This window comes from Phyllosticta capitalensis (assembly GCF_038381095.1).
Source record: "Phyllosticta capitalensis strain CBS 128856 chromosome Unknown BKA78scaffold_11, whole genome shotgun sequence".
Classification (NCBI taxonomy): Eukaryota; Fungi; Ascomycota; class Dothideomycetes; order Botryosphaeriales; family Phyllostictaceae; genus Phyllosticta; species Phyllosticta capitalensis.
This window is the reverse complement of record NW_027117449.1, coordinates 900700-922367: the sequence shown is the minus strand read 5'-3', so window position 1 is coordinate 922367 and position 21668 is coordinate 900700. Positions and strand designations below refer to the sequence as shown.

Here is a 21668-nt window from a genome sequence, read left to right as displayed (position 1 = left end):
GATGCAGGCGGACGTCATATGATCCCCCAGAGAAACTCGCAGAACTGGGAAGCTGCCGGTGCCCAAGCAGCAGCCGCCGCCTAACAACCTGAACCTCTCGCCCTCCACTGCTCAAGGTCTCCCGCTCGCCACTCCCGTCGCTCCCGTCCGAACCTCTTCACCTCGCATTCTGCTGCAGCTTCTCTGCATTTTTTCTTTTTCCACTCCTGCAACTTTGCATCTCGTCTCTCCATTCTCTTGTCGCGTGGAGGCACGCACTCCAACCATCGGCACCGCAAAGGTTGCCTCGCATTCCTCATCCTCCCCCGCGAACTTCGACCCGCCTGCCCGACGTCCCCGTCCAACCATTGCTGCGCCCGCTCGGCAATCCTCTTCACGGCCCTGGTCTGATCCTCTACCTGCTACACTTCTTGCCGTTGACTGCAACCGCCATCTGCCATTCTCACCTTCAAAACTTACCGATTTCCTCATCTGTTCCAACCGCTGCTGCCTCGTTCTCCGCACCGGTCGTCATGTCAATTCTCTACAAAGAGCGCGAACGTGAGCGCGATTGGGACGTTGGTTCCCACAGCTCCCGCCGTCCTGGTTCTACCGTGATACGACGGTACAAGGCACCCGACCGATCTTCCTGGCACGACGAAGTCGATGTTGAGGAGACGCGCATAGTCACCAGAGACCGGGACTCGTCTCCGGCCGTGATTCGAAGATATGTCGATGACGACCGTGACGTAGCAGAGGTGCGCGAGTACCGCTACGTTGGCGAAGAAGAACCCGGCTCTCCCCGTCACGAGTACCGCATCTCAGTTGAGCGCGAACGCTCACCTTCACCACCGAGAGTCCGCCACTACACCATCGAGCGCGAGGTCGACGACTCCAAAGAACCCTACGCGCTTGAGAAGTATTCGAAATCAACTGAGTTCTTCTCCCGTCCGGATCCCCTGCCGCAGCCCATCGTCATTCATCAAGCTAATCCGCAACCCATCATAGTACAAGAGGCTCCGAAACGGCAGCAGATTATTCTGAGGCGCGAGGAGCCTCAGTACGAAATCATTGAGCGGTCAGAGGTCGACGATCGACTACGGCGCGAAGATGACTACTATTATGAGCGGAGAAGTCGCAGGCGCCGCGACGACGACGATGACGACGATGATGATCGCAGAGGCCGTCGCGGTCCACGTGATCCGTCGCCTGATCGCGACTGGTACAGCGACGACGACTATGAGTACGTGAGGAGGTCCACTTCCTCTGACCGCAAGCACGGCAAGCATCATCGTCGGCACATTGCCGAGGGTCTTGTGGCTGGCGTTGGCGCATCCGAGCTGCTCAGGCATCATCGTCGGAAGCAAGGCGAGAATCCCGGTCCTCATCTGAGGCAGACCTTGGGCTATGGCGCTTTGGGCGCCGTTGGCGCCGAGGCCCTGAATAGGGCAAGAAGTCGCATGGGTGGCTCGCGTTCCAGGTCCCGCGAGGGTCATCGTCACAAACACAGATCAAAGTCCAGGGGAAGAAAGATGGCGGGAGTTGCTGCGCTCGCAGCTCTTGGCGCGGTTGCGTACGCTGCAAGCCAGCGTAACAACAAGAACAATCCGGAGGCTGTGATGGAGCGCGCAAGCAGATCAAGGCGACGTCGGCACTCTGAGTCTGAAGGAATGTCTGAAGAGGAATACATGTCGCCCTCTCCGGAAAGGTCTTCGAGTCGTCAACGGGACCCGGAACACCGCAAACGCCGCGTGGCACAGGCTGGCCTAGCCACTGCTGCGGTTGCTGGTCTTGTGAACAAAGTTCGAAGCAGATCTCGCAGTCGCAAGGGCAAGAAGTCGCGGAGTCAGAGTCGGGTCCGGACAGGTGCTCCTATCGCTGCCGCTGGTTTGGGCGGAGCGGCATTAGCAGGCCTTTACGAAAAGAGCAAGGCAAAGAAGGAAGAAGTTGCTATGGGAATGGGAAGGGCAAGATCAAGGTCAAGGTCAAGATCTAGATCCAGGTCGGTACCCTCAGGATCTCGAAGGGCTTCCGCGAGTGACCCAGCTCTTGTAGTATACGGTGGTGATCCCATCTACCCCGAGCCCGGTGCCAGGAGCCGTCGTCGCCGCTCTGGAAGTCTTGGTTTCCAAGATGACCCTGCCGACTATCGTGGACGACGCCCACTCTCTCCTGGTTCCGATTCAGACCGCGGCCGTCGACATGGGTCAAAAAAGAATCGCAGCAGGAGTCGTTCCAAGGCTGTGGCTGAAGCCGCCGCCCTTGCTGGCGTGGCTGGAGTGGCCGCCCACGAGGCTGCAAAGAGGCGGGAACGAAAGAAGGCGGAGAAAGAGAAAAGGCGTAAGGAATCGCCTCTCCTTGCATTTTTAGATGCCCAAGACTGACACCACTACAGACAAAGAGGATAGGTACAGTCCGGACCGTTATGGATCTCCTTATGCCGACGGCCACCCGTCAGACCCCAACTATCCTGGCGGAGGATATCCTCCAGGTGCTGGTCCGTATTATCCAGAGACCAACGCCTTCCCCCCTCCGCCTGGTGCCATGTATGAAGCACACAACACGGTGCCCGCGCCATACAATCCAGCTGATTATGGCCCGGCTGCTGAGTACATGCCCGCTGAGTACGGGCCCGCTGAATATCCGCCCGAGGGTCCTGCGCCACCACTTGTTCCCCCTGAAGCGCAGTACCAACAAGAAGCGCCATACTTCCCCCCTCCCCCACGCGAAGCGGCACCAGAACCAGAACCAGAACAACTCTATTCTGACCCGCGATACCTTCGCGGAGATGACAATGTGAGTGCTCCGTCCGCTCCTGAGCACGCCTATCGTGGTGGGTCCACCGCTAGTGGAGGAATTGGATGAACCTGTCCGCAGTCGACTGACATGCTCTTGAATACAGATAGTCTAAACCCGGAGTACCGACCTTCTTCAGCACCGCCCCCGTCCAAATCACCAGGCAAAACAGTCCAATTCGATCTCCCAGAACCCACGGATACGCCAGACAGTGCTTCCGAGGACTTTGTCGACGATTTTATAGAACCTCATGAAGACCTACGAGGCCGACGTCGACCGAGACGACCGCCACGAGAATCCGACTATTACGATGATCCTTTGCTAGACAGACCACCGTCTCGCCAGGAACGGCGACGTGCCCACCGCCGTTCTGCTTCCATGTCTTCCATTTCCTCGGGTGAGACCATCGACTTACCTCCCCGCTTCGATCGGACTGGGCGCCCTGTTCCGCAAAGGGGTGAAGATCCGCTAGCAGACAAGTTTGAAGATTTTATCACTGGCCGGAACACCGCCGGAAAGATTTTCCAAAAGTTTACCGGCGACTTGTTGGGCAAGCAAGGACGCGATTCACCTCGAGACAGACCTCGAAGATAAAAGCAAGCTTGGCGCTGAACGGGGAGTTTGCACATCATGGCGAATAATGAGTTTTTTCCTTTTTATCCTGCTTTTTCCAATATCCCAGCTGCGACTCGAAATGCGGCAGGTTCATACTGGTCAAACATGGCTTATAGACGATGGTCACGATGACGAATACCTCAAACTTTCCTTTCAATATTGCGCTCTCACTTTTCTTCTGCTTTCTCAGCACGGCGATATGGCAGAGTGCGGAATTATAGTGACATCACTCATGGCATGGAAGATTGCGCTGTGGTATTGATCCACGCATGCATACCGTCTTTGCCTTCCTCCCAACCCCACGTCTTTTCTTTCTTTTCCCTCTGCTTTGCTTCTTCTCCGTATTAGACCACCTTAAATCATCGTGGCCACGAATCATGAATCGAGATACCAAAATATCATACCGTACCCATCGTACCAAGTCCTAGAAGCGAAGCGCTGCGCCAATCGTTCTACGCATAGATAGCTCTTTGTGTACAAGTACATGCATGGGGTGATATCTGCTCGCCGGACTACTCGATTGCCATGTCGCTAAACCACTCGCTCTCGCTATTTATAAAGAGACTAGTAATTTCGTGCATGAGCTACCCTGCCGCATTTTAGAGTCGATGGTTAAGGCACCCACCTACTGTAGTTGGCGGGTTCACTACTTGCACAAGCGGGCTCCATAGGTCTGCAGAGCTATCCCCACAGACCATCCAACCCAAACCCCTCTCTTCCCAGCCTCCTTTTCGCACGTCGACCCAGCAAGTCGAACAAAGTGAGCCCCACCGTTCCTCATACCCGCGGCTTCAATGGTGTGCGTCCTAGGTTGTCATCCACGCGCCGCTCACACGACCCTGCTCAGAAAACCCCCTCTGTTGGCAGCTGATTCGCTCACTGGGTGGGTGCGGCGGCTGGGGTGGTGGTGGTGGTGGTGGTGGTGTTTGTTGGAAAGTGACAGGTCCCCTCAGTCCCTCCCTCCCTCCTTTGCTTGCATGAGTTCGTCTGCTTTGGGTTGGTTGTGCTGCTTGGGGTGCTGCTTTGGGTGCTTTGTGCAGCTTGCAGTTGGGGTGTGCGGGTGCATGGCGTCGCGTCGCGTGGCGTGGTTGCTTGCGGGGATGAAGGGGTGGTGGACTGGCACTGACTGGCAAGTGCATCATCGTTGGGAAGGGGATGTATGTGCACGATGGCTTGATGTGAGGCAAGGTAGTGCGAGTGGATTATGCGTCTGTAAGTACAAGTACAGCCATCTTCAAATACAGCTTTGATTCTTTCAAACATTTATGCGCTCTGTCTCATAGCTGCTGGTCAACGAATCAAGAGTTCAGGCTATGTTTTTGGATGAGGGGCAGACGCTCCCAAGGCTTGCAATTACATGACGATGGCGCTGCCTCCAATCCCCTGTCTACAATACGAACGCCTCTAGACCAAGACAAGCGATGTAGGTAGATCTAGGTAGATGGGTACAAAACAGGGGAGAGATACAGAAGATGGATGCGAAGACAAAGTGTGCGACGCGAGTCTATGAACAGAAACAATGCGCAGGCGATGACTCGGGGACACCCCCTGACCCGCCATCCGCTCCCCCTGGCCGGGCGCCTTTCACATGTCCCCCAACAACAACCACCAAGACAATCGGTCCTACAACAGCTCCTCTTCCGTATCCAAACACAGACCTCTCACACAGAGCACAACTCTAGCACAACTCTATTCTGGGTCGCCAAAAAACTTACCCATGGCCTTTTGCGCCACCTCGACTCCCAAGAACGTCGCCGCGTTGGCAGGTACCGCACGGCACATGGCAGGGCCGATTCCGGGGAAGAAGGCCTTTGCGCCCCCGGCTTTCCACAACTGTCTGACAACGCCGCCGACCGTCACGTTGCCCTCGGCGCTCTGCAGGCGGCTCTTGACCGTGTCGACGGGGAAGACGGGAATCCACATGGCGACACCGGCGGCGCCGCCTGCGGCCATGACGGCCGTGAGGCTCAGCTTGCCGGGCGAGCCGTCCGGGTTCTTGGGAGTGAGGCGGCGCTTGATGACCTCGTAGGTCGCAAAGTAGGCGGCGGAGCCGGGCCCGTCGCGCGCGAGCGTCATGGCGCTGCCGCGGAAGACGGAGCGCATGCCGCCCTCGCGGTAGAGATGGCGCACGACGTCCAGGCCGCCGCTGTACTTGGGCTTCTCGCCCGGCGCGAGCGTCTTTTGGCCTTGGATCTGCAGCAGCACCTTGACGCGCTCAAAGGGCGCCGTGATGAGCGTCATGGGGATGGCGCTGAAGAATCCTGCGCTGCTGACTTGCGCCACGCTGTATTGGTTGTTCTCGACGGTGCTGAAGGACGAGACGAGTTGCTTGCCGAGGTCATAGCCCCAGAAAGAGACGGCGACTGTTGTAGAGAGGGTCCTGTCAGTGCCGTGTTTCTTGGGATGAAGGAAGACGCGTTTTTGGTGTTTTGTTCACTTACACATGGGCGTGACGCCTACCAGCGGCGCGGATACACCTGCGTAAAGACCCTGTGGATCGCGCATTAGCCCCTTCCTTCGCTATTGCATTCTTTCCATTTGACAGCACTTATAATCCTCTTCCTGCCCAAATCCAAAAACTACGTACCCTGACCATGCCTTCGCGCGCAATCGTCTTGCGCACCACGTCCATAGCTCCAGAGTACACGCCCTTCTCGGCCGTTTGCAACCGGACTTTTACCAAGTCGAAAGGGTGTCCGACGACGACGGCGCAAATACCACCGACACCTCCAGCCGCCAGCGCGCGCAGCGACTGCAGACTCGACTTGGAGGCCGCGACGACATCTTGTTTGAGCTCTTCGGGAGAGGGCATGTGCTCGGCGACGCCCTTGGGGAGGGGGGACGAGGAGGAATCGGAGGAGCCCATGGCTTCGAGGATAGGGCAGCGGGCGATCGAGAGGGAGGAGGAAGAGTCGTCGGGAGGAGAGGAGGAGAGAGACGGAGGAGGAGATACGTAGAGAAGGGCGAACGGGCCGGGAGAAGGGAGGTGGGATGGAAGAGAGCTGAACGCGGGGTCTTGGCCGGATTTGCAGCTGATGCGGGCTTCTGGATGCTTGTGCTGCTTCTAGGGCGCCGTCGGTCGAGTGTAGGGCGTGTAAACGCGTGGAGAGAGAGACAGAATGCTCAAAAGTGACAGGCGATTGATCAAGGCACTAATAATGGACGCGGATAGTGGAACAATGTCGTGTTTTTGTCCAGACGGTGGGGTGTGGAGGAGAAAGTGTGGGGAAAACTTGACAAAGACTCTGGAGGTGGACGAAAGGAAGAAACCAAAAATTGTGATCTGGGGTTGCGGCTCTTTTGTTTGACAGGCGGAGCAGCAGGGCTTGACTCGGGGGGTATCTTTTTGTGAGACTGACATGTTGACTGACGTTTGGTTTGTGATGGGCTGGCGATGCGACCGAAGATGCCGAGGTCCAACTGCTCCTGCCTCCCCCGGATTTGGGAGCTGCCTCGCTGCCATTGGTCGGAGAAACCGCGGGCCCGCGGCCAACGTCACGGCTGCGGCCGAGGGCGGACCTTGACCTTACCAACATCTTCGAGACCTTGTCGTCGCGCTCCTTCGAAGCCGTTTGATGTTGTTTTGGTTTATCCGCATGACAGCTGCGGCTACCCGTCCTTCCTTCGGCTCTCGCCAACGTGCATCTTCGGCTGTCAAACTCGTCCTGGGCCGCTGCAAAGCGCTGCCGTGAACCCGGCCATCCCACGTCAGGCGTCATGCCCACGCAAACTTTCTACAAAAGTTTCGGCCAAGCGACTCACCAAACACAGCCTTCACATGCTTGAGCTGCCGGCCTATCAGGATCAGCCTCAATGAGGACTTCATTTCGACTCATGTGACGTCATAAGCAAACTCAGGAATGTCACCACCACACGCCCAACAATCATCATCCATCGTGAAGTCGGAAGGTATGGGAACCAGACAAGGAGTCATCAAGAGCTAGGGAACATGAGATGCATCGAACAATACACAAACACGTTCATCGTCACAAGCGCACAAAAGGAGCAAGTTTCTGAGGAAGACATGAATTCAACTAACCTTGAACCATTAGGATGAAGTCGCAGACGCGGATCTATGGTACATGCTTTGTTTTCACCTTTGCCTGCCGTTTTACAATCCAAGGCCTGCCTTGTTGAACTCGGTTACTTATAATACACAGGATTAAGAAAGATGAAGAACAAGCAAAAGCCACGCGCAGAGGGGTGTGTCAAAAGTCGCTAGACAAACACTCAACAATGACCATCCTTTTCAGAACCCAGACAACCCAGGCTGAGTCACTCATCCGAGTTCCTCTGCTGCGAGTCGGCCAAGTCGACTCTCTGGCGGAATTGCTGGCGGTCAAGGGCCAGGCGGTCGCGAATGTTCGACCTGTCCTCCGCCAACACATTCGGGTCATCGTCACGCTTCTCTGGACGACTACGCTCCTGCTCCCTCTGAGATCGGAAGAGCTCCATACGCTCCCGAGCCTGCTGACGGTCCAGGTCAAGCCGCGAGCGGAGGTCATCGTCAACACTCGGCCTCTTCTCCTCCTCGTCGCAGTCCTCTTCTTCAGGTCCCTGGCGCTTCTCGGGTCGGCGACGCTCCTCATTCAACTGATCGAAACGGGCCCGGTCCTGCTGCAGGCGTTGGTCGAACCGCTGTCGGTCTTGCTCACGGTCCAGGTCGAGCCTCTGGCGGGCGTCCTCAATACCCTGGGGCGGCTGCGCATCCGCATCTCTCTTGGTCGGACGACGACGGTCCTCATTCAACCGGTCGAACCGCTCTCGGTCTTGCTGGAGGCGCGTGTCGAACTGCTGGCGAGCCTGCTCCCGCTCCAAGTCGTTCCTGGAGCGCTCGTCATCCAGCGCGGGAGGCTGCGCATCCGCATCGCGCTTTTCGGGGCGGCGGCGCTCCTCGTTCAGACGGTCGAACCGCTCACGATCTTGCTGGAGGCGCGTATCGAACTGCTGACGGGCCTGCTCCCGCTCGAGGTCGTGCCTCTGACGGTCATCCTCAATGGTCTGGGGCTCGGCCTCAGCATCACGCTTGTTTGGTCGGCGACGCTCCTCGTTCAGACGGTCGAACCGCTCTCGGTCTTGCTGGAGGCGCGTATCGAACTGCTGGCGAGCCTGCTCCCGCTCCAAATCGTTCCTGGAGCGCTCGTCATCCAGCGCGGGAGGCTGCGCATCCGCATCACGCTTTTCGGGGCGACGGCGATCTTCATTCAGCTGGTCGAAGCGGGCACGATCTTGTTGCAAACGTTGATCGAATCGCTGGCGGGCTTGTTCGCGGTCGAGGTCCAATCTCTGGCGGTCCTCCTCAATTCCGGGAGGGGGTTGAGCCTCCCTTTTCTCGGGACGGCGGTTGAGCTCATCAAACCGAGTGCGGTCTTGCTGGAGGCGTTGGTCGAACCGCTGACGGGCCTGCTCCCTATCGAGATCCAGTCTCTGGCGCTCATCGTTGAGTTGAGGCTCAGCATCCCGCTTCTCAGGGCGACGGTTGAGCTGATCAAAACGGGAACGATCCTGCTGGAGACGCTGGTCGAATCGCTGACGGGTCTGTTCCCTATCGAGGTCCAGCCTCTGACGCTCGTCGTCGAGCTGGGGCTCGGCATCCCGCTTCTCAGGGCGACGGTTGAGCTGATCAAAACGGGAACGGTCCTGCTGGAGACGCTGGTCGAATCGCTGACGGGTCTGCTCCCTATCCAGATCCAGCCTCTGGCGCTCGTCGTCGAGCTGGGGCTCGGCATCCCTTTTCTCCGGGCGACGGTTCAGCTCGTCAAACCGGGAGCGATCTTGCTGCAGGCGTTGGTCGAAACGTTGGCGGGCCTGCTCCCTGTCAAGGTCCAGTCTCTGACGCTCATCATCGAGTTGAGGTTCGGCATCCCGTTTCTCAGGGCGACGATTGAGCTCGTCGAACCGCGTACGGTCCTGTTGGAGACGCTGGTCGAACCGTTGCCGGGCTTGCTCGCGGTCAAGGTCGAGCCTTTGACGAGTGTCGTCAACCTGGGGAGCCGGGGCAGCGTTCCGACCCATGAGGTTCGGACCAAGTTGAGTATCGGCCACAGGGGCGGCGTGGGTAATGGCACCAATGGCCAAAAGGGCCATAATCATCTTGATGGACAACATACTGATGACAAAAGTGACAATCTTCGAAGGAATGACTTGGGTGAATTGAAGATGGTGGTGCGGAAAACGAGGCTGTCGTATAACGTTCTTATACACCAGGTGCACAGCTATATTCCACCCACCAAATCTCCTCGGCTTGCACTACTCCACTCTGTACCAAGACCAGGAGACCAACAGTCCAAACTGTAACCAACCCAGCAAACAGGACCCCTAAGCAAACAGGAACACCATGGGCCACTCACAGCAAAGACGGAGCAAACGGATCTGACCGCCTACGACCAAACAGGCAAGTAGCAATAGACCTGTGAAAGCGCACATATACCTGAAATGGTCTTGGTCGGCTGCCCCATGTCGATGTGGCTTGTGAGCAGGCCAAACGCGGAGGCTTGTCAGGTACGCAAGGTCGATGATCAACGTCTGTCAGCAACAGGGAGCATCGATCAGTCGAGGAAAGGCACTGCTGTACCTGAAGCATTAGAACATGCCAAGCCTATCAACAGCAGTTCCCAAACTAAATTCGGCCAATCAGAAACACGGTCACGAGATGGACCGGCTCCTAGAAACATCACCGCCGCTGAATTACCTAAGTGGTTGTCGTTGCAAGCCGATGCAACGTGGTGATGCACCAATCAGATTTTTAACGGTCTCGTAGAGTTTGGAGGATGGTTTCTATTGCTTGGGCCCTCTCCATTGGAGGAAGCAGAGCGGCGGTTGAACACGAGACCCGTAGCACCGCACACCCATCGAAAAGTGTGTAGTGAGTAGGCCAAGACGATACCAGAGTGATGACCCAAAGGGCATTTGCTGCCGTTAGCACACGGGCGCCATCCCGTTGCGGCGCCACACTGTTGCTCCATACTTCCCCGTCATCGATATTAGCCGGAATCCACCGGCCTGCTGCGCTGGCACCAAAGATCTCGAGATTCGGACAATTGCACGACCACAGCTGTTGAACCACTTGCGAGATTGCTGAAAATCTGACAAAAGGACGCGATTTTTTGCAAATTGCTGTGCATGGGATTTTTTGACCAAATCTACTCGGTCATTCGGTCCAACGAATTTTCTAGCGGCAATTTTCACCAAGTCATCCCCATGGCTCTTCGGTTTCTTTGTCGACACATCCCTCCCTCACTCCCGTCCCGTCTCCCCTGATCCAAGGACTTGGAAACGGTCAAGCCATCCCGCACACCCCCTCCCATTCCAACAATCGTGCATCCAGAGGACCAACAGATTGAACCAGCATCTCGAAGAAGATTTTCAATTGCGACTTTCAGATTCTCTCACTGGACAGCCTTGTGAGACTGCCAACACTCGTCTGTCGCTAATCACACACTAGGACAGGTCGTCACTCAGCAGCCGAAACTAGTGGGAATGAAGCGGATTCGGCAACGTGCTGGTTTTCTCGGCAGTCACAGTCACGTCTGTCTGCCAGCCTGCGTGTCCGTTGTTCCTGGGCCGTCCGCCGTCGGCTAGCTACCGTCCCCTCCTCCACCATAATTAAGCAACACCGAGATATGGAGGAGCTGCTTAGCGCCGTGACAGCAGTATTGCTTGAGCCGCTCTGCCCTGCCCGCCCTGCCAAGCGCTGCCCGCCAGACGGCATGTACCGCTTGACTGTCACCGTCCCCTTTTTCTTGGCTCGGCTCACTCTCTGTTGGTGGTCACCATCCATTCGTTCCGCTCCCACCTCGCATTCGGCTCGATGCTAGCCGGCTGACTTCTGAGCATCCTGATTTCGGGATTGCGTAGTTCCTGGTCGCCGATTTTCAGTAATCACTTTGATGGGGTACTGTCGAATTTTCGAGGTAAGTCTTAGCGCCAATGTGACTGTCGGGAGATCAACGTTGCCGAAACCGTGATCACTCTACCTTCACGTTTCCATCAAACAGTCATCGGATGCTCTTTCACCCACCACGTGCAGTAAGGCGCCAGGCGTCCGGTCGCCGTCGTCTCTCTTCTTTCGAGAAAGATTTTCGATTAGCGATCCCGTGTCTCAGCCACTTGAACATCCCAAACTTGACGAGAGACCCATTAGTAAAGGCAATCATCGATGCTTTTCTCTCGCCATCCTCCAAGACCACCACGAGAACATGAAAACCTCTCAGAAGCCAAAGCAAAACAGACAACAGCGGCACTTTCCAAGTCGATGACGCAGTGCTAGCCGCGCAATCGTTCAGCCCAGTCACCAAGAGCCGCGCCCGCTGTTAAGCTTAACCGAACAAGCTCGCGCCCGTGCGTCAAGTTTGTTGGTCGCTGCGGCGGTGGTGGTGCTGCTGCTGGGTGGCCGGGACGCGCTTCTCCGCTTCTCCGCGTGCACGCAGCTCTCTGCTGTCAGTGGCGCCGCTTTCGGGCGTTGCTTGGCTGTCTTAGGTACATGCCTCACTGTGAGGGAGTTGAGAAATCTTGCGCGCAGCTTCATATGGCGGCGAAAGTATCGTCGCCGTGGCCGTCGGCGATTTATGCTGGGGAGTGGTGTCTTGAGCTGATGTCTGGGCTTGCGTGGTGTTGAGTAATAGCGGCTGCGACTATGGACTGCGATGTTTATCACGCTTTTCTTGTTGTTTCGGTGGGTTTTGCGTGCGATTTCGCTGTATGTTTCGTACAGAACAATCGGCAAGTACGATTTTCGTTGACTGCATTATCTGACAGAAGAGAGAGGTGCCGAGGGCTTCATTGGAAGTCATAATGCGCAAGACCTTGGTGACTCCTTAAGGTTGTCTATTTAGCGAATGGACATTCTCTATTTTCTCGATACAATGAGCTTGAATGCTCCCTAGACACCTGCATCACTGCTTAAGATTATGTCAATATATGGCGCGCGCTGCAGCTGATCACTCGCTATTTACCTACATTACTACTAAGAATTTCGTCAAAGTCTGGTCTGGAGTTTTGACCATGTTCAGCGCGCACTGCAGCTGATCACTCCCTAGGCACCTGCACCACTGCTCAGGATTATGTCCATGTGCAGCGCGCGCCACAGCTGATGACTCCCTGGCTCCCTGGAGTTTGCCTCGGCCATAGGCAGTGACGGTACTCGGTATGAGATGGGTGGGCCAGGAGTGCCGAAGGAGGGCACCGGAGATGGCATCGGCTGTCCTGAGTGGCCTTGGAGGTAGGGGTTGAAGTTGTAGTTATGGTAGCTCGAGGGCGCAACTGAATTGACTGCGCTTGGGCCCATAGTTGCAACTGGGGCACGGGTTGTGTCGCTGAGCTTGAGTCTCTTGTTGTTCAGGAGACTGGTGAAGGAGCCTTCGACCGACGTGAATGGCTGTGGCGTAGCTTCTGTGGTAGAGGCAGCGCTGTCAAGGGCAGTCGGCTCATACTCGTCGCCATCCTCGCTATCGCGTTGATGCTGGATGTACTGGTCAAGGTCCGGGAATTCCGAGTCCTGAGGATTGTGGATGGGGAGGTTGTTGAAGGCATCCTTCAGGTTCTTGACTTCTGTGGTAAGAGTCTCGATGGTGCTCTTCATGGTGGAGGATTCGCGGACAACAGCGGCGAAGTCTGTATACTGTTAGTTGGAGGAAGGCTGTAAGAGGAAGTGAAACTCACCGGCCTGGCCAGCCTGGCCAGCGTTTGGAGAAGTCATAGCCGTACTGTCTGCGGAAGATGAACTGGCAGAGTCTGTGGAAGACATAGCGCTCGCGTCTCAGAGCCGATGGAGTAAATGACTGATGCAATGAATGTCAGCGACAGTTGAGTGGAGGGAAGAGAGAGAGGAGCGTGCAGCGATGGTTGAGCAGCGCGCAGCAATGATTGAGGTGAGGGGAGAGAGAGAGAGGAGCGTGCAGCGATGGTTGAGGTGAGGGTAGACTTACAGGAAGATGCCCACAGAGCGGCAGGCGGCGGCGTCGTCGAGCCGCAAGGACAGCGTCGAGGATGAGGGAGTTGAAGAAGAATGGAGGAGAGAGAGAGAGAAAGAGGTAGAAGTAGTGGTGCGCGAACTGATGGCGGACCGACACTAGCCCGATTGGGAAGCAGGTCGTGGGTGCGCCTGCCTGCCTGCCAGCAGCCAGCATGTGTGCAAGGAAAACTTGCAAAGTGTTGATATTTATCACTACTGGGAAATAGTGTTCGAGTGCTAAGGGTGCTAGGAGAAAATTCCTGCTCTTTACCACCACTATAAAGTGTTGATATTTATTACTACTAGGAAATAATGTTCAAGTACTAAGGGCGCTAGGAGAAAATTCCTGCTCTTCACCACCACTATAAAGTATTAATATTTATCGCTACTAGAAAATAGTATTCAAGTACCAAGGGTGCGAGGGGAAAATTTCTGCTCTTCACCACCACTACAAAGTATTAATACTCATCGCCACTGGGAAATAGTGTTCAAGTGCCGAGGGCGCCAGGGGAAAATTCCTACTCTTACCACCACCGCGAAGTACTCTACTCCAACACAGACGTTGCGGCGCCAGGCGAAGAGGACGCCATGGGCCGCGCGCAGACAGCTCTGCCACCGCAAATTGCCAGACGACGAGGACGCGCAGACAGCTCTGCCACCGCAAAGTGCCAGACGACGAGGACGCCATGGGCCGCGCGCAGACAGCTCTGCCACTCTCGCTCCGACAAATTCCTGCTCTTCACCACCACCGCAAAGTGCTCTGCTCCAACACAGACGACGTTGCAGCGCCAGGCGACGACGGCGCCAGGCGACGAGGACGCCATGGGCCGCGCGCAGCCAGCTCTGTCACTTTCGCTCCAACAGATTCCTGCTCTTCACCACCAATGCAAAGTGCTCTTCTCCAACACCAGCGCCAGGCGACGGGGACGCCATGGTCATGACAGCGACGCTGATAATGGAAATGGGAGTACAAGGTTCGGAATCAAGACGATGATTGCCAGTTCTTCTACATTGGCAAAGGTTCGGGGGAGGTGTCAGAATAGGATGGAGGTGTCACATTAGGACGTGTCAGAAACGCCTATTAATGTTTACAAGAGCCTGCGAATGCGCTCGGAGGAGTCGACGGGGCGAAGTGAGGGTCGGCGCGAGACCAGTGTATACAGAGTATTGTTAAGATCGATCGGCTCCTCCCCTGCTCGTAGCCTTATTTCGCCTTTCGGGTTACTCTGTCTGGTCAAGCTCCTGCCTGAGAGAGTAACATTGAAGAGTTTGTAACGTTTGGCGACCAGTGAGGGGGGCCGATCGTTCGTGATGATACTCTGCAGGTATACCTAATAATTAAGACAGCAAAGTATGATAAGCAAGATTGACCGGGGGCGGCCACTGATTTGATGGTGTCGCACGTCAGGCTTGACAACAAGGGGGCAAGTCCGGCGCGGAAAGGATGGTTTGTGGTTGTCGACAGTCCGCATGGTCGTGGGCTCTGGAGCGTCAATCCCGCGCTGGTTGTTGATGTACACGACCCAAGCGTGCCCATTGTCGGCGATGGATCATCTCAATGTTCTTGGACCGAATGGAAGCCGTGCCGGCACGCCCTTCAGCAGCATTTGATGGCTGCTTGACACCCTCCAAGGAACGCGTCGATGCGAAATACTGTTCTCCAACATTGACTTGGTGCACACATTTTGGCCGGGAGAAAATTCCTGCTCTCCACCACCACTCAAGCAACAACAAGTGAGCTGGTGCTTAGTATGCGTGAAAAATATTGAGTGATAGGCTTGGACTGTGGAGTGTAGAAAGACCCGCGTAGAGGGCCCAGGCATGAGCGAAGAGTGAATACATAAGAGCAAGAATTAGTAAGTTCATTCTCCAAGCAACCTCCATGATGAACCTTAGATATTGGTTCCGACAATACCTGCCCTGCTAGCCACACCGGTTCGGCACTCCACCCATAATGCTTCAACTTTCAATCGGTTCCCCGAGGCTTGCACCTTCCCTTGAGCTCAATTTCACCGACACAATTTAGTCCTTGAAAAGCAAGCCTCCACACTTTGATGGCACAGATTGAAGCGCTAAAGTTGGCACCAGAGGTGTCCATGGTCCTTTCCAGAGGAGTAGGTAGGGACGAAGGTCACTCCTCCTCTGATTCCTCCTGGCGCGCCAACTCCGGATCGATGCCGTTCTCCAAGCCAGCATCCGTGTCTGATCCACGGTGGCCAGCGCCACGAGCAGCACTAGCAGCAGGAGGGCCCTCGCGAAACCGCACCCTGGCACTCCTCATGCGGCTCTCTCTGCCGTGGCCACCACCTCCACCACCAACAGCAGGAACAGCCGGTAAACGAGCCTGCGACCGGTAATGCTCCGTGTCGCCGCCGATGACGACTTCGCAGTTGGGGTAGTCGGGGCAGAAGCACCACGAGAGGTCGATGACGTCCTCGACGGCGCAGTTGAGGCGTGCGAGGGCCGCGGCGCAGAATTCGATGTCTGGGTGCCGCAGGAAGCAGCCGCAGAGGTGCAGGACTTTGTGGGATTTGCACATTGTTGGGGTTTGCTGTGGTGTGGGTTTGAGTTGGTGCTGTGAGAGATCTTGGTCGTTTCGGGAGATCTTGAGGGTTGTGAATTCTCTGCTGGGTATGGATTCTTGAGTTCTTGATGAGTGTTTCTTGCAGGTCAAGGACGCTGGTGTGATGATTATTGAGACTGAGAAATGTAGCTGGCTTGAGGCAGAGGGTAGTTCGAGAGAAGAAGTTGCTGATGTTGTAGAGAAAGGAGAACTGCTCTCACGCCCTACCATTTTATATCCAGACCATCAGTGCTGGTCCATGAGGCCGCGAAACAAGATATTCACTCAAGAATATCCAACAAAGAAGCTTGATGAATACTCTCTTGATTTCGAAACTTCGGAGCAGGTAATATCTCACCAATCCAGAAAGCGTGGACGAATGTGAAATGTCCACGCATTCTTGACGGAAAAAGTGTCCACGGTTTGGAGACATTACTCAAAGAAATGCAGGACACGTTCACCAAAGTGCCATGTTTTCTAGCAAAAAAAGATCACTTGATAGGAGAAGTAGGCTCGACCGAAGCCAACGCGACGAATCAGAGGCCATTTCGCCGATGCATGTGCCGATGAAAGTCTTTGTTTGCTGTCCTGACTGGTGTCCGCTGTCGACCACGTCGATCTGGTGAAGCTGGATCTTGGATCCGCTGAGGCTGAGCGGCCCGTCTTCCTTGCGGCACGTCAGAGCTTGTGGAGACTGAAAGGGGCTGGGGCGGCTGGCAAACGGGTTAGAGGTTGAAGATGATGATATGTGCTCGGAGATGGACAGTGAGGCTGATAAAGGTGATGTAATTCGGCATCCTTCCGCCAGTTCTCCGCGATGTTGAGCAAGCAGTAGAGAGAACTCGAAGCATTGCGTCAAAATCTAGCAGCAAGGAGACTTTTGAAGGACTGCATGTCCAAGAGAAAAAGGTTCGGTAGTCGAAATAAACGGCAGCTTAGACCACAGACTTGTGGCTGACACGGGCGGGAGGCGTCCGCTGCACGTTGCCTAGGTGTTTGCTGGACATGGTCAGCCTTGCCGAGTTTGTTTGTGCCTAAAATAGACGCAGTTTCAAGAGGTCCAGCTGCAACACCTTGTTTGCTCACAAAAGAAAGATTCTTTCATTCTCACAAAGGCCATTGGTGATAGTCCAGGAGATGGCATCGTGGGCTCGTCGGTGTTGAGGCTCTTTGTCGTCGCTGGTCGTTTGAGCCAAACGGGCACTTTTTGATTTTAAGCTTTGGCTTGGTTAAACCTCCCTTCGTCGCCGAAGCAACAACGACTCTTTTGCGCACCACTTCGTCCTCAGGCCCATACGAAAAAGTCTGCATTATGTGCAGTACCGAGCTCTTCAGCTTCGCCTGCGGCCATGCGTACTATGGCAAAGAGCGCCAGATGTGCCAACAATCCGACGACGGAACTCCATGCCACACAAAGGTAAAGCACATTCGGAGTGGGGACAAGTGCCAGACTTGTAGGGTGGGAGGCAGTGGATCCAATGTTTTCCTGCGACTTTTGGATATCCGGCCAAGGTCTGCCAGCACGTAAGAAGCCTCTCGTCGAAATCAATGTTGGCCCGGCTCACGCGAATACCAGTCCTGGATCGATCGACTCCAAAGGGTTCTTTTGATATTCAAATGCGCGCGTAGGTATCTTCTTATGGGCCATGGTGTTCATTGTATTGACTTGGTGGTGATTCAGGAAGACGCAGGTCGTCAAGCGCATCTGCTACGCTTTGGCATGATATGCCTTCGAAGACAGCTTGGTAAGAAGGGCGACCATTTGTTAGAAGAGTTGAAGTGTTGACGAGAAAATATAGGAACTTGTGTGATGAATAGACATCGAGTGTTGTGGTAGTCGGCCACAACACGACGCACCACCAAAACGCCTCGCACCAAGACAGCGCCATGACGTGCCTGGGGAACCAAACATCGGGCCGAAGTCGCTGGCGCGGATCCCAACTTTTGACTGCTGACTCAACTCTTCTTTTATTCCACCACCACGAATGCCCAATCTTCCAAATGTCTACCTTCGCACCAAACTCGAATTTCTCCACCGATTCCGTTCCTTCTGCAGCAAGTTGCAACCGCGCGCCCCGGCTGCTCCAGCTGCAACCATCCACCGAAACGCCATAATCTTTCCAACGACACGACCGCAACATCAAACATCGGCCATCATGGAAACACGAATTCTGCCAGTCGATGCCTCGAAGCTGGGCTCAATCACACTTTCGCGCTCCAAGACCGATGCCCTGCTCGACGACTGGCAAATTGAATGGGCTACCGAAGGCACCTCCGTCGCAAACCTCCGCCACGCCGCCGCTGAATTGCAAAAGGGAACACATCCTGTTGCTTTTCCCACCGAGACTGTTTATGGTCTGGGTGCAGATGCGACACGAAGCTCTGCTGTCCGTGGCATTTATGCTGCCAAACAGCGCCCAGCAGACAACCCGCTCATCGTCCACTTCTCGTCGCTGGATCAACTGCGCGCTCTGTTGCGCTCCCCGGACGACTCTTCTTCCACCGATCCCATACCAGCTATTTACCATGAGCTGATTCAGCGCTTTTGGCCGGGCCCGTTGACAATGATTATGCCTCTGCCCTCGCCGTCCCCGCTCGCACCCGAAGTGACGGCCCAGCTCTCGACGTTTGGCGCACGAATGCCACGCTCGCTCATCGCATTGCTCTTGATTAACCTGGCCGATCGCCCAATTGCCGCCCCCTCTGCGAATGCGAGTACTAAACCGAGTCCTACCGCTGCCGAGCACGTCGCGTATGACCTCGACGGGCGCATTACCACGATTCTCGACGGAGGGCCTTGCGATGTTGGAGTCGAGAGCACCGTGGTGGATGGTATCAGCGGAGACACTCCAGTCATACTCAGGCCGGGAGGCGTGAGCATCGATGAGCTGCGGGCGTGTCCGGGTTGGGAGCGGGTCGAAGTGGCATACAAGGACAAGGCAGAGATGGATTCGGTTTCAAAGGCGGGTGCAGAAGCGGACGGGAAGCCAGCCCGCGTCGCGCCGCGAGCACCCGGTATGAAGTATAGGCACTACTCGCCACGGGCGCGGGTAGTCCTTTTCGAGGCTGGGGCAGGTGTGCCTGGCCCTGACGCTGTTCAAGAAGGACAGCGCAAGGTCGGTCTCATCAGGACAAAGCGCTGGCCACGCGGCTGCGGATTCGACGTTCAGCCGACCACGCCCGCCACTTCAAACGGTGTCACGGAAGACAAGCAAGGAACGCAAGAGAACCACGTCCCTCAGACCACCCTCGCAAACGGCACCACACCCCACACTCACCGCGGCTTCTCCAACCTCCTCGACACCTTTACTGCGCGGCCGGTGCCCGTCCCGCACCTCCTCAGCCCCCTTGCGTCTGAGCCGCAGGACCAAGAACTGTTGGAAGTGAATCTGGGTAGCGACACGCGGTCCATTGCGCGCGGCCTCTTCTCGGCGCTGCGCGAACTAGATCGTAAGGACGTCGACGTCATTCTCGTCGAGGGCATTGACGAGCGCGAGGGTGACGTCGCGGCAGCTGTCATGAATCGCCTCCGCAAGGCTGCTGAGGTTGAGGTCAAGGGATCTTAGGGTTAGTTCAAACAACACCAGTCACTGCGGCTGGAAAAGAAAGATATATGGTTAAAGGACGGGAAAAAAGCGATATTTGACTGGGAATATGTATGTGGAACTTTCGGAGTTAGCATAGAGGGCTGGCTGGATTTTTCTGTTCAAATCTACGATGAGACGAACACGTTAAAAGGGAAAGGTCACTATTCGCATAGATAGGGGAAAGGCACGTTGGGATAGTCATAAACTTGAAGGAAGTTCATCACTGAAAGTCAGCACTGTGAAGATGCGGGAGTGGAACTTTAATTAGGTGTCGTCAGGGGTACTGACACTTCCAATAGTACAGTTTTTAGGGGAAAGGTTAAACAACAAATCCTCAAGACACCCCCCATCCAATGGAGACAATACTGCACACCGAATTGTGTCATCCAATGCAAGTAGGGCTTCAATCATTCAGAAAAAGGATGTCCTCGTGGTAAACCCACTCGTCAACAGTGGACCGCGCCCCGCAGGTCGAGCACTTTTCAGAAATTCGAGCACTCTGCAAGTCAAGGGCCCACTCGGTTTTGCAAAAGGGGCACTTGCCCTTACCAATCCTCTCACCAATTTTGAGCTGGTCAAAGTCCCTAACAAACGTGGAGATGGAGCATCCCTCGTGGTCGTGGATCAAGCACCAAATGCCCAAGACGTCAAAGTGCATCGACAGCCACCGGAACAGCAAGTGCCGCGCTCGCATGGCCTGCCGGCGGTAGAGGCGCTCGTAGCCATGGCCGTAAATGTGGCGCGCAAACGCTTGCGCCGCAAGCTCCGGTGTGTCGGTTTCGACCCCCATGCCGTGCACGACTTTCAGAGCCAGCGTGAGCGGCTCCGGCGTGTAGTCGTACACTGCGCGGATGACGCGAATGACGGCCGCAATCGGAACGACACCGGCGGGGCCCGGTGGTTCGAAGAAGAAGACGCTGCTGTAGGCTTGCATCCACAGTGCTTCTTTGAGTCCGACGACTTCCAGCTGCTCCGCCGCCGCCCAGAGCAACATGCTGCCTTTGAGCCGCGCTTCCTCCTGGGCGGCGGCGGAAAGAGTTGCTTGGTGCGGGTATATCGTGTTCAGGTCGATGCGCTCGTGGTAACACCATAGTACCACTGTCCAGACTATGTGAGGATTCAGTATTTCCTCGACGTCGACGACGGTATGGTCCTGCTCACGGATTAGCTGACCGCAAGCAAATGTAGACCGAGTTCTTTGACATACCGAGTCCGGCCCTTCTAACCTCTCGCTTTTCCTAATGTACCCTGACTTTGTGCACAAAGTGGCTCGGTGCAAGTACCATATATTATCGTGGCAGTGTAAGATGAGGTCCCAACGACCTAGCTCCGGAGCAAGAGTTGGTGGGGGGTCGATTGGATCTTCAGGCTGAGACTGAGCAGAGGGACTTCTTGACGTGGAAGGCGTGTCCTGGGGCGGGCTGCTCATCTTGTCCAGTAAGCCTGCTGGCAAGGCGAGGCGCGTTGCGCACTCACTCCAGTTCGGACGGGTTGCAAACTATATATACTCGCCATACTGTTGGGGGAAATATACCACTCATATTCGGTGTCGAAGCTCCACAAGACGAACAGGTCCGTCTGCGAACCACGGTAGATGTCCCGTAATCCAACTGTATGAGAGTCTCACAGAGTCTGGTTACCCAGGTCCATAAAAAGTGGTTATTATAAGATTTAGAGCCGTTTATCGCGTTTTCTTTTCTTCAAATCCTCTTGATCACCGCTCGGAATCAGCGGGAGACATTCTCAATGTGAAGACCAAGGGTAGAAGAGATATGTAGCTAACCATGGTAGCAGGTGTACGCAGTTACAAACCTCAAAAGCATACGCAAGCGATTCATCAGACATGGAAGAGTTCGATGGCGATGTGCACAGGTTCCCTAAATACTGGAATTTGCGTCATGCCCGTGGCCCATCCATGGAGACCATGGTCAATTGTGGATAGTCTGCCTTTCATTTTCCAAGTAATCTTTTCTTCAACAACGGATTCAAGGTCATGTGGATAAAACAGTCAAAACTGAAATATCTCCTGTCAAGATTGGAGATGATGTTGGGGCAAACCCATGAAGTCCCCTGCTGCCTAAAAATCTCGCGAGACAAAGCAACTCGCATTCAACGAAAGCAAGTCAAAATTCCATTACACATCCAGCCACCACACAACTCCAAGTAATAATGCAAT

The 21668-nt window shown here is 55.3% G+C and overlaps 9 protein-coding genes across 9 annotated transcripts; 4 read left to right on the top strand and 5 right to left on the bottom strand.

Annotated features, from left to right (window-relative positions):
• Window positions 1-512: 512 nt before the first annotated feature.
• On the top strand, window positions 513-3100 carry BKA78DRAFT_356582 (uncharacterized protein; the record flags this gene model as incomplete). The annotated part of the gene is made up of 3 exons (XM_066892080.1): window positions 513-2319; window positions 2375-2775; window positions 3020-3100. The coding sequence occupies 3 exons, from the start codon at window positions 513-515 to the stop codon at window positions 3098-3100; spliced, it is 2289 nt and encodes a 762-aa protein (XP_066739794.1).
• An 835-nt stretch (window positions 3101-3935) lies between these two features.
• BKA78DRAFT_41778 (uncharacterized protein) lies at window positions 3936-4753 on the top strand. Its single transcript, XM_066893157.1, has one exon. It carries the CDS (start codon window positions 4185-4187, stop codon window positions 4638-4640), a length of 456 nt encoding a protein of 151 aa, XP_066739793.1. The 5' UTR covers window positions 3936-4184; the 3' UTR covers window positions 4641-4753.
• Window positions 4754-5079: 326 nt separating this feature from the next.
• BKA78DRAFT_333607 (mitochondrial carrier domain-containing protein) lies at window positions 5080-6202 on the bottom strand (the record flags this gene model as incomplete). Its single annotated transcript, XM_066890106.1, has 3 exons — window positions 5080-5753; window positions 5832-5880; window positions 5978-6202. The coding sequence occupies 3 exons, from the start codon at window positions 6200-6202 to the stop codon at window positions 5080-5082; spliced, it is 948 nt and encodes a 315-aa protein (XP_066739792.1).
• A 1165-nt stretch (window positions 6203-7367) lies between these two features.
• Window positions 7368-9711, top strand: BKA78DRAFT_41978 (uncharacterized protein). The gene has a single exon (XM_066893158.1). It carries the CDS (start codon window positions 7627-7629, stop codon window positions 9685-9687), a length of 2061 nt encoding a protein of 686 aa, XP_066739791.1. The 5' UTR covers window positions 7368-7626; the 3' UTR covers window positions 9688-9711.
• A 2631-nt stretch (window positions 9712-12342) lies between these two features.
• On the bottom strand, window positions 12343-13135 carry BKA78DRAFT_361778 (uncharacterized protein; the record flags this gene model as incomplete). The annotated part of the gene is made up of 2 exons (XM_066892449.1): window positions 12343-13002; window positions 13051-13135. 2 exons carry the CDS (start codon window positions 13133-13135, stop codon window positions 12425-12427), a joined length of 663 nt encoding a protein of 220 aa, XP_066739790.1. The 3' UTR covers window positions 12343-12424.
• Window positions 13136-15118: 1983 nt separating this feature from the next.
• Window positions 15119-16043, bottom strand: BKA78DRAFT_361775 (uncharacterized protein; the record flags this gene model as incomplete). Its single annotated transcript, XM_066892448.1, has 1 exon — window positions 15119-16043. A coding segment is annotated over one exon (570 nt), but the record flags the coding sequence as incomplete, so codon positions are not given.
• Window positions 16044-17190: 1147 nt separating this feature from the next.
• On the bottom strand, window positions 17191-17553 carry BKA78DRAFT_356577 (uncharacterized protein; the record flags this gene model as incomplete). Its single annotated transcript, XM_066892079.1, has 2 exons — window positions 17191-17419; window positions 17471-17553. The coding sequence occupies 2 exons, from the start codon at window positions 17551-17553 to the stop codon at window positions 17191-17193; spliced, it is 312 nt and encodes a 103-aa protein (XP_066739788.1).
• Window positions 17554-18061: 508 nt separating this feature from the next.
• On the top strand, window positions 18062-19471 carry BKA78DRAFT_257972 (DHBP synthase RibB-like alpha/beta domain-containing protein; the record flags this gene model as incomplete). The annotated part of the gene is made up of 2 exons (XM_066885233.1): window positions 18062-19069; window positions 19271-19471. The coding sequence occupies 2 exons, from the start codon at window positions 18062-18064 to the stop codon at window positions 19469-19471; spliced, it is 1209 nt and encodes a 402-aa protein (XP_066739787.1).
• A 424-nt stretch (window positions 19472-19895) lies between these two features.
• BKA78DRAFT_356575 (uncharacterized protein) lies at window positions 19896-20921 on the bottom strand (the record flags this gene model as incomplete). Its single annotated transcript, XM_066892078.1, has 2 exons — window positions 19896-20645; window positions 20700-20921. 2 exons carry the CDS (start codon window positions 20919-20921, stop codon window positions 19896-19898), a joined length of 972 nt encoding a protein of 323 aa, XP_066739786.1.
• Window positions 20922-21668: the final 747 nt, after the last annotated feature.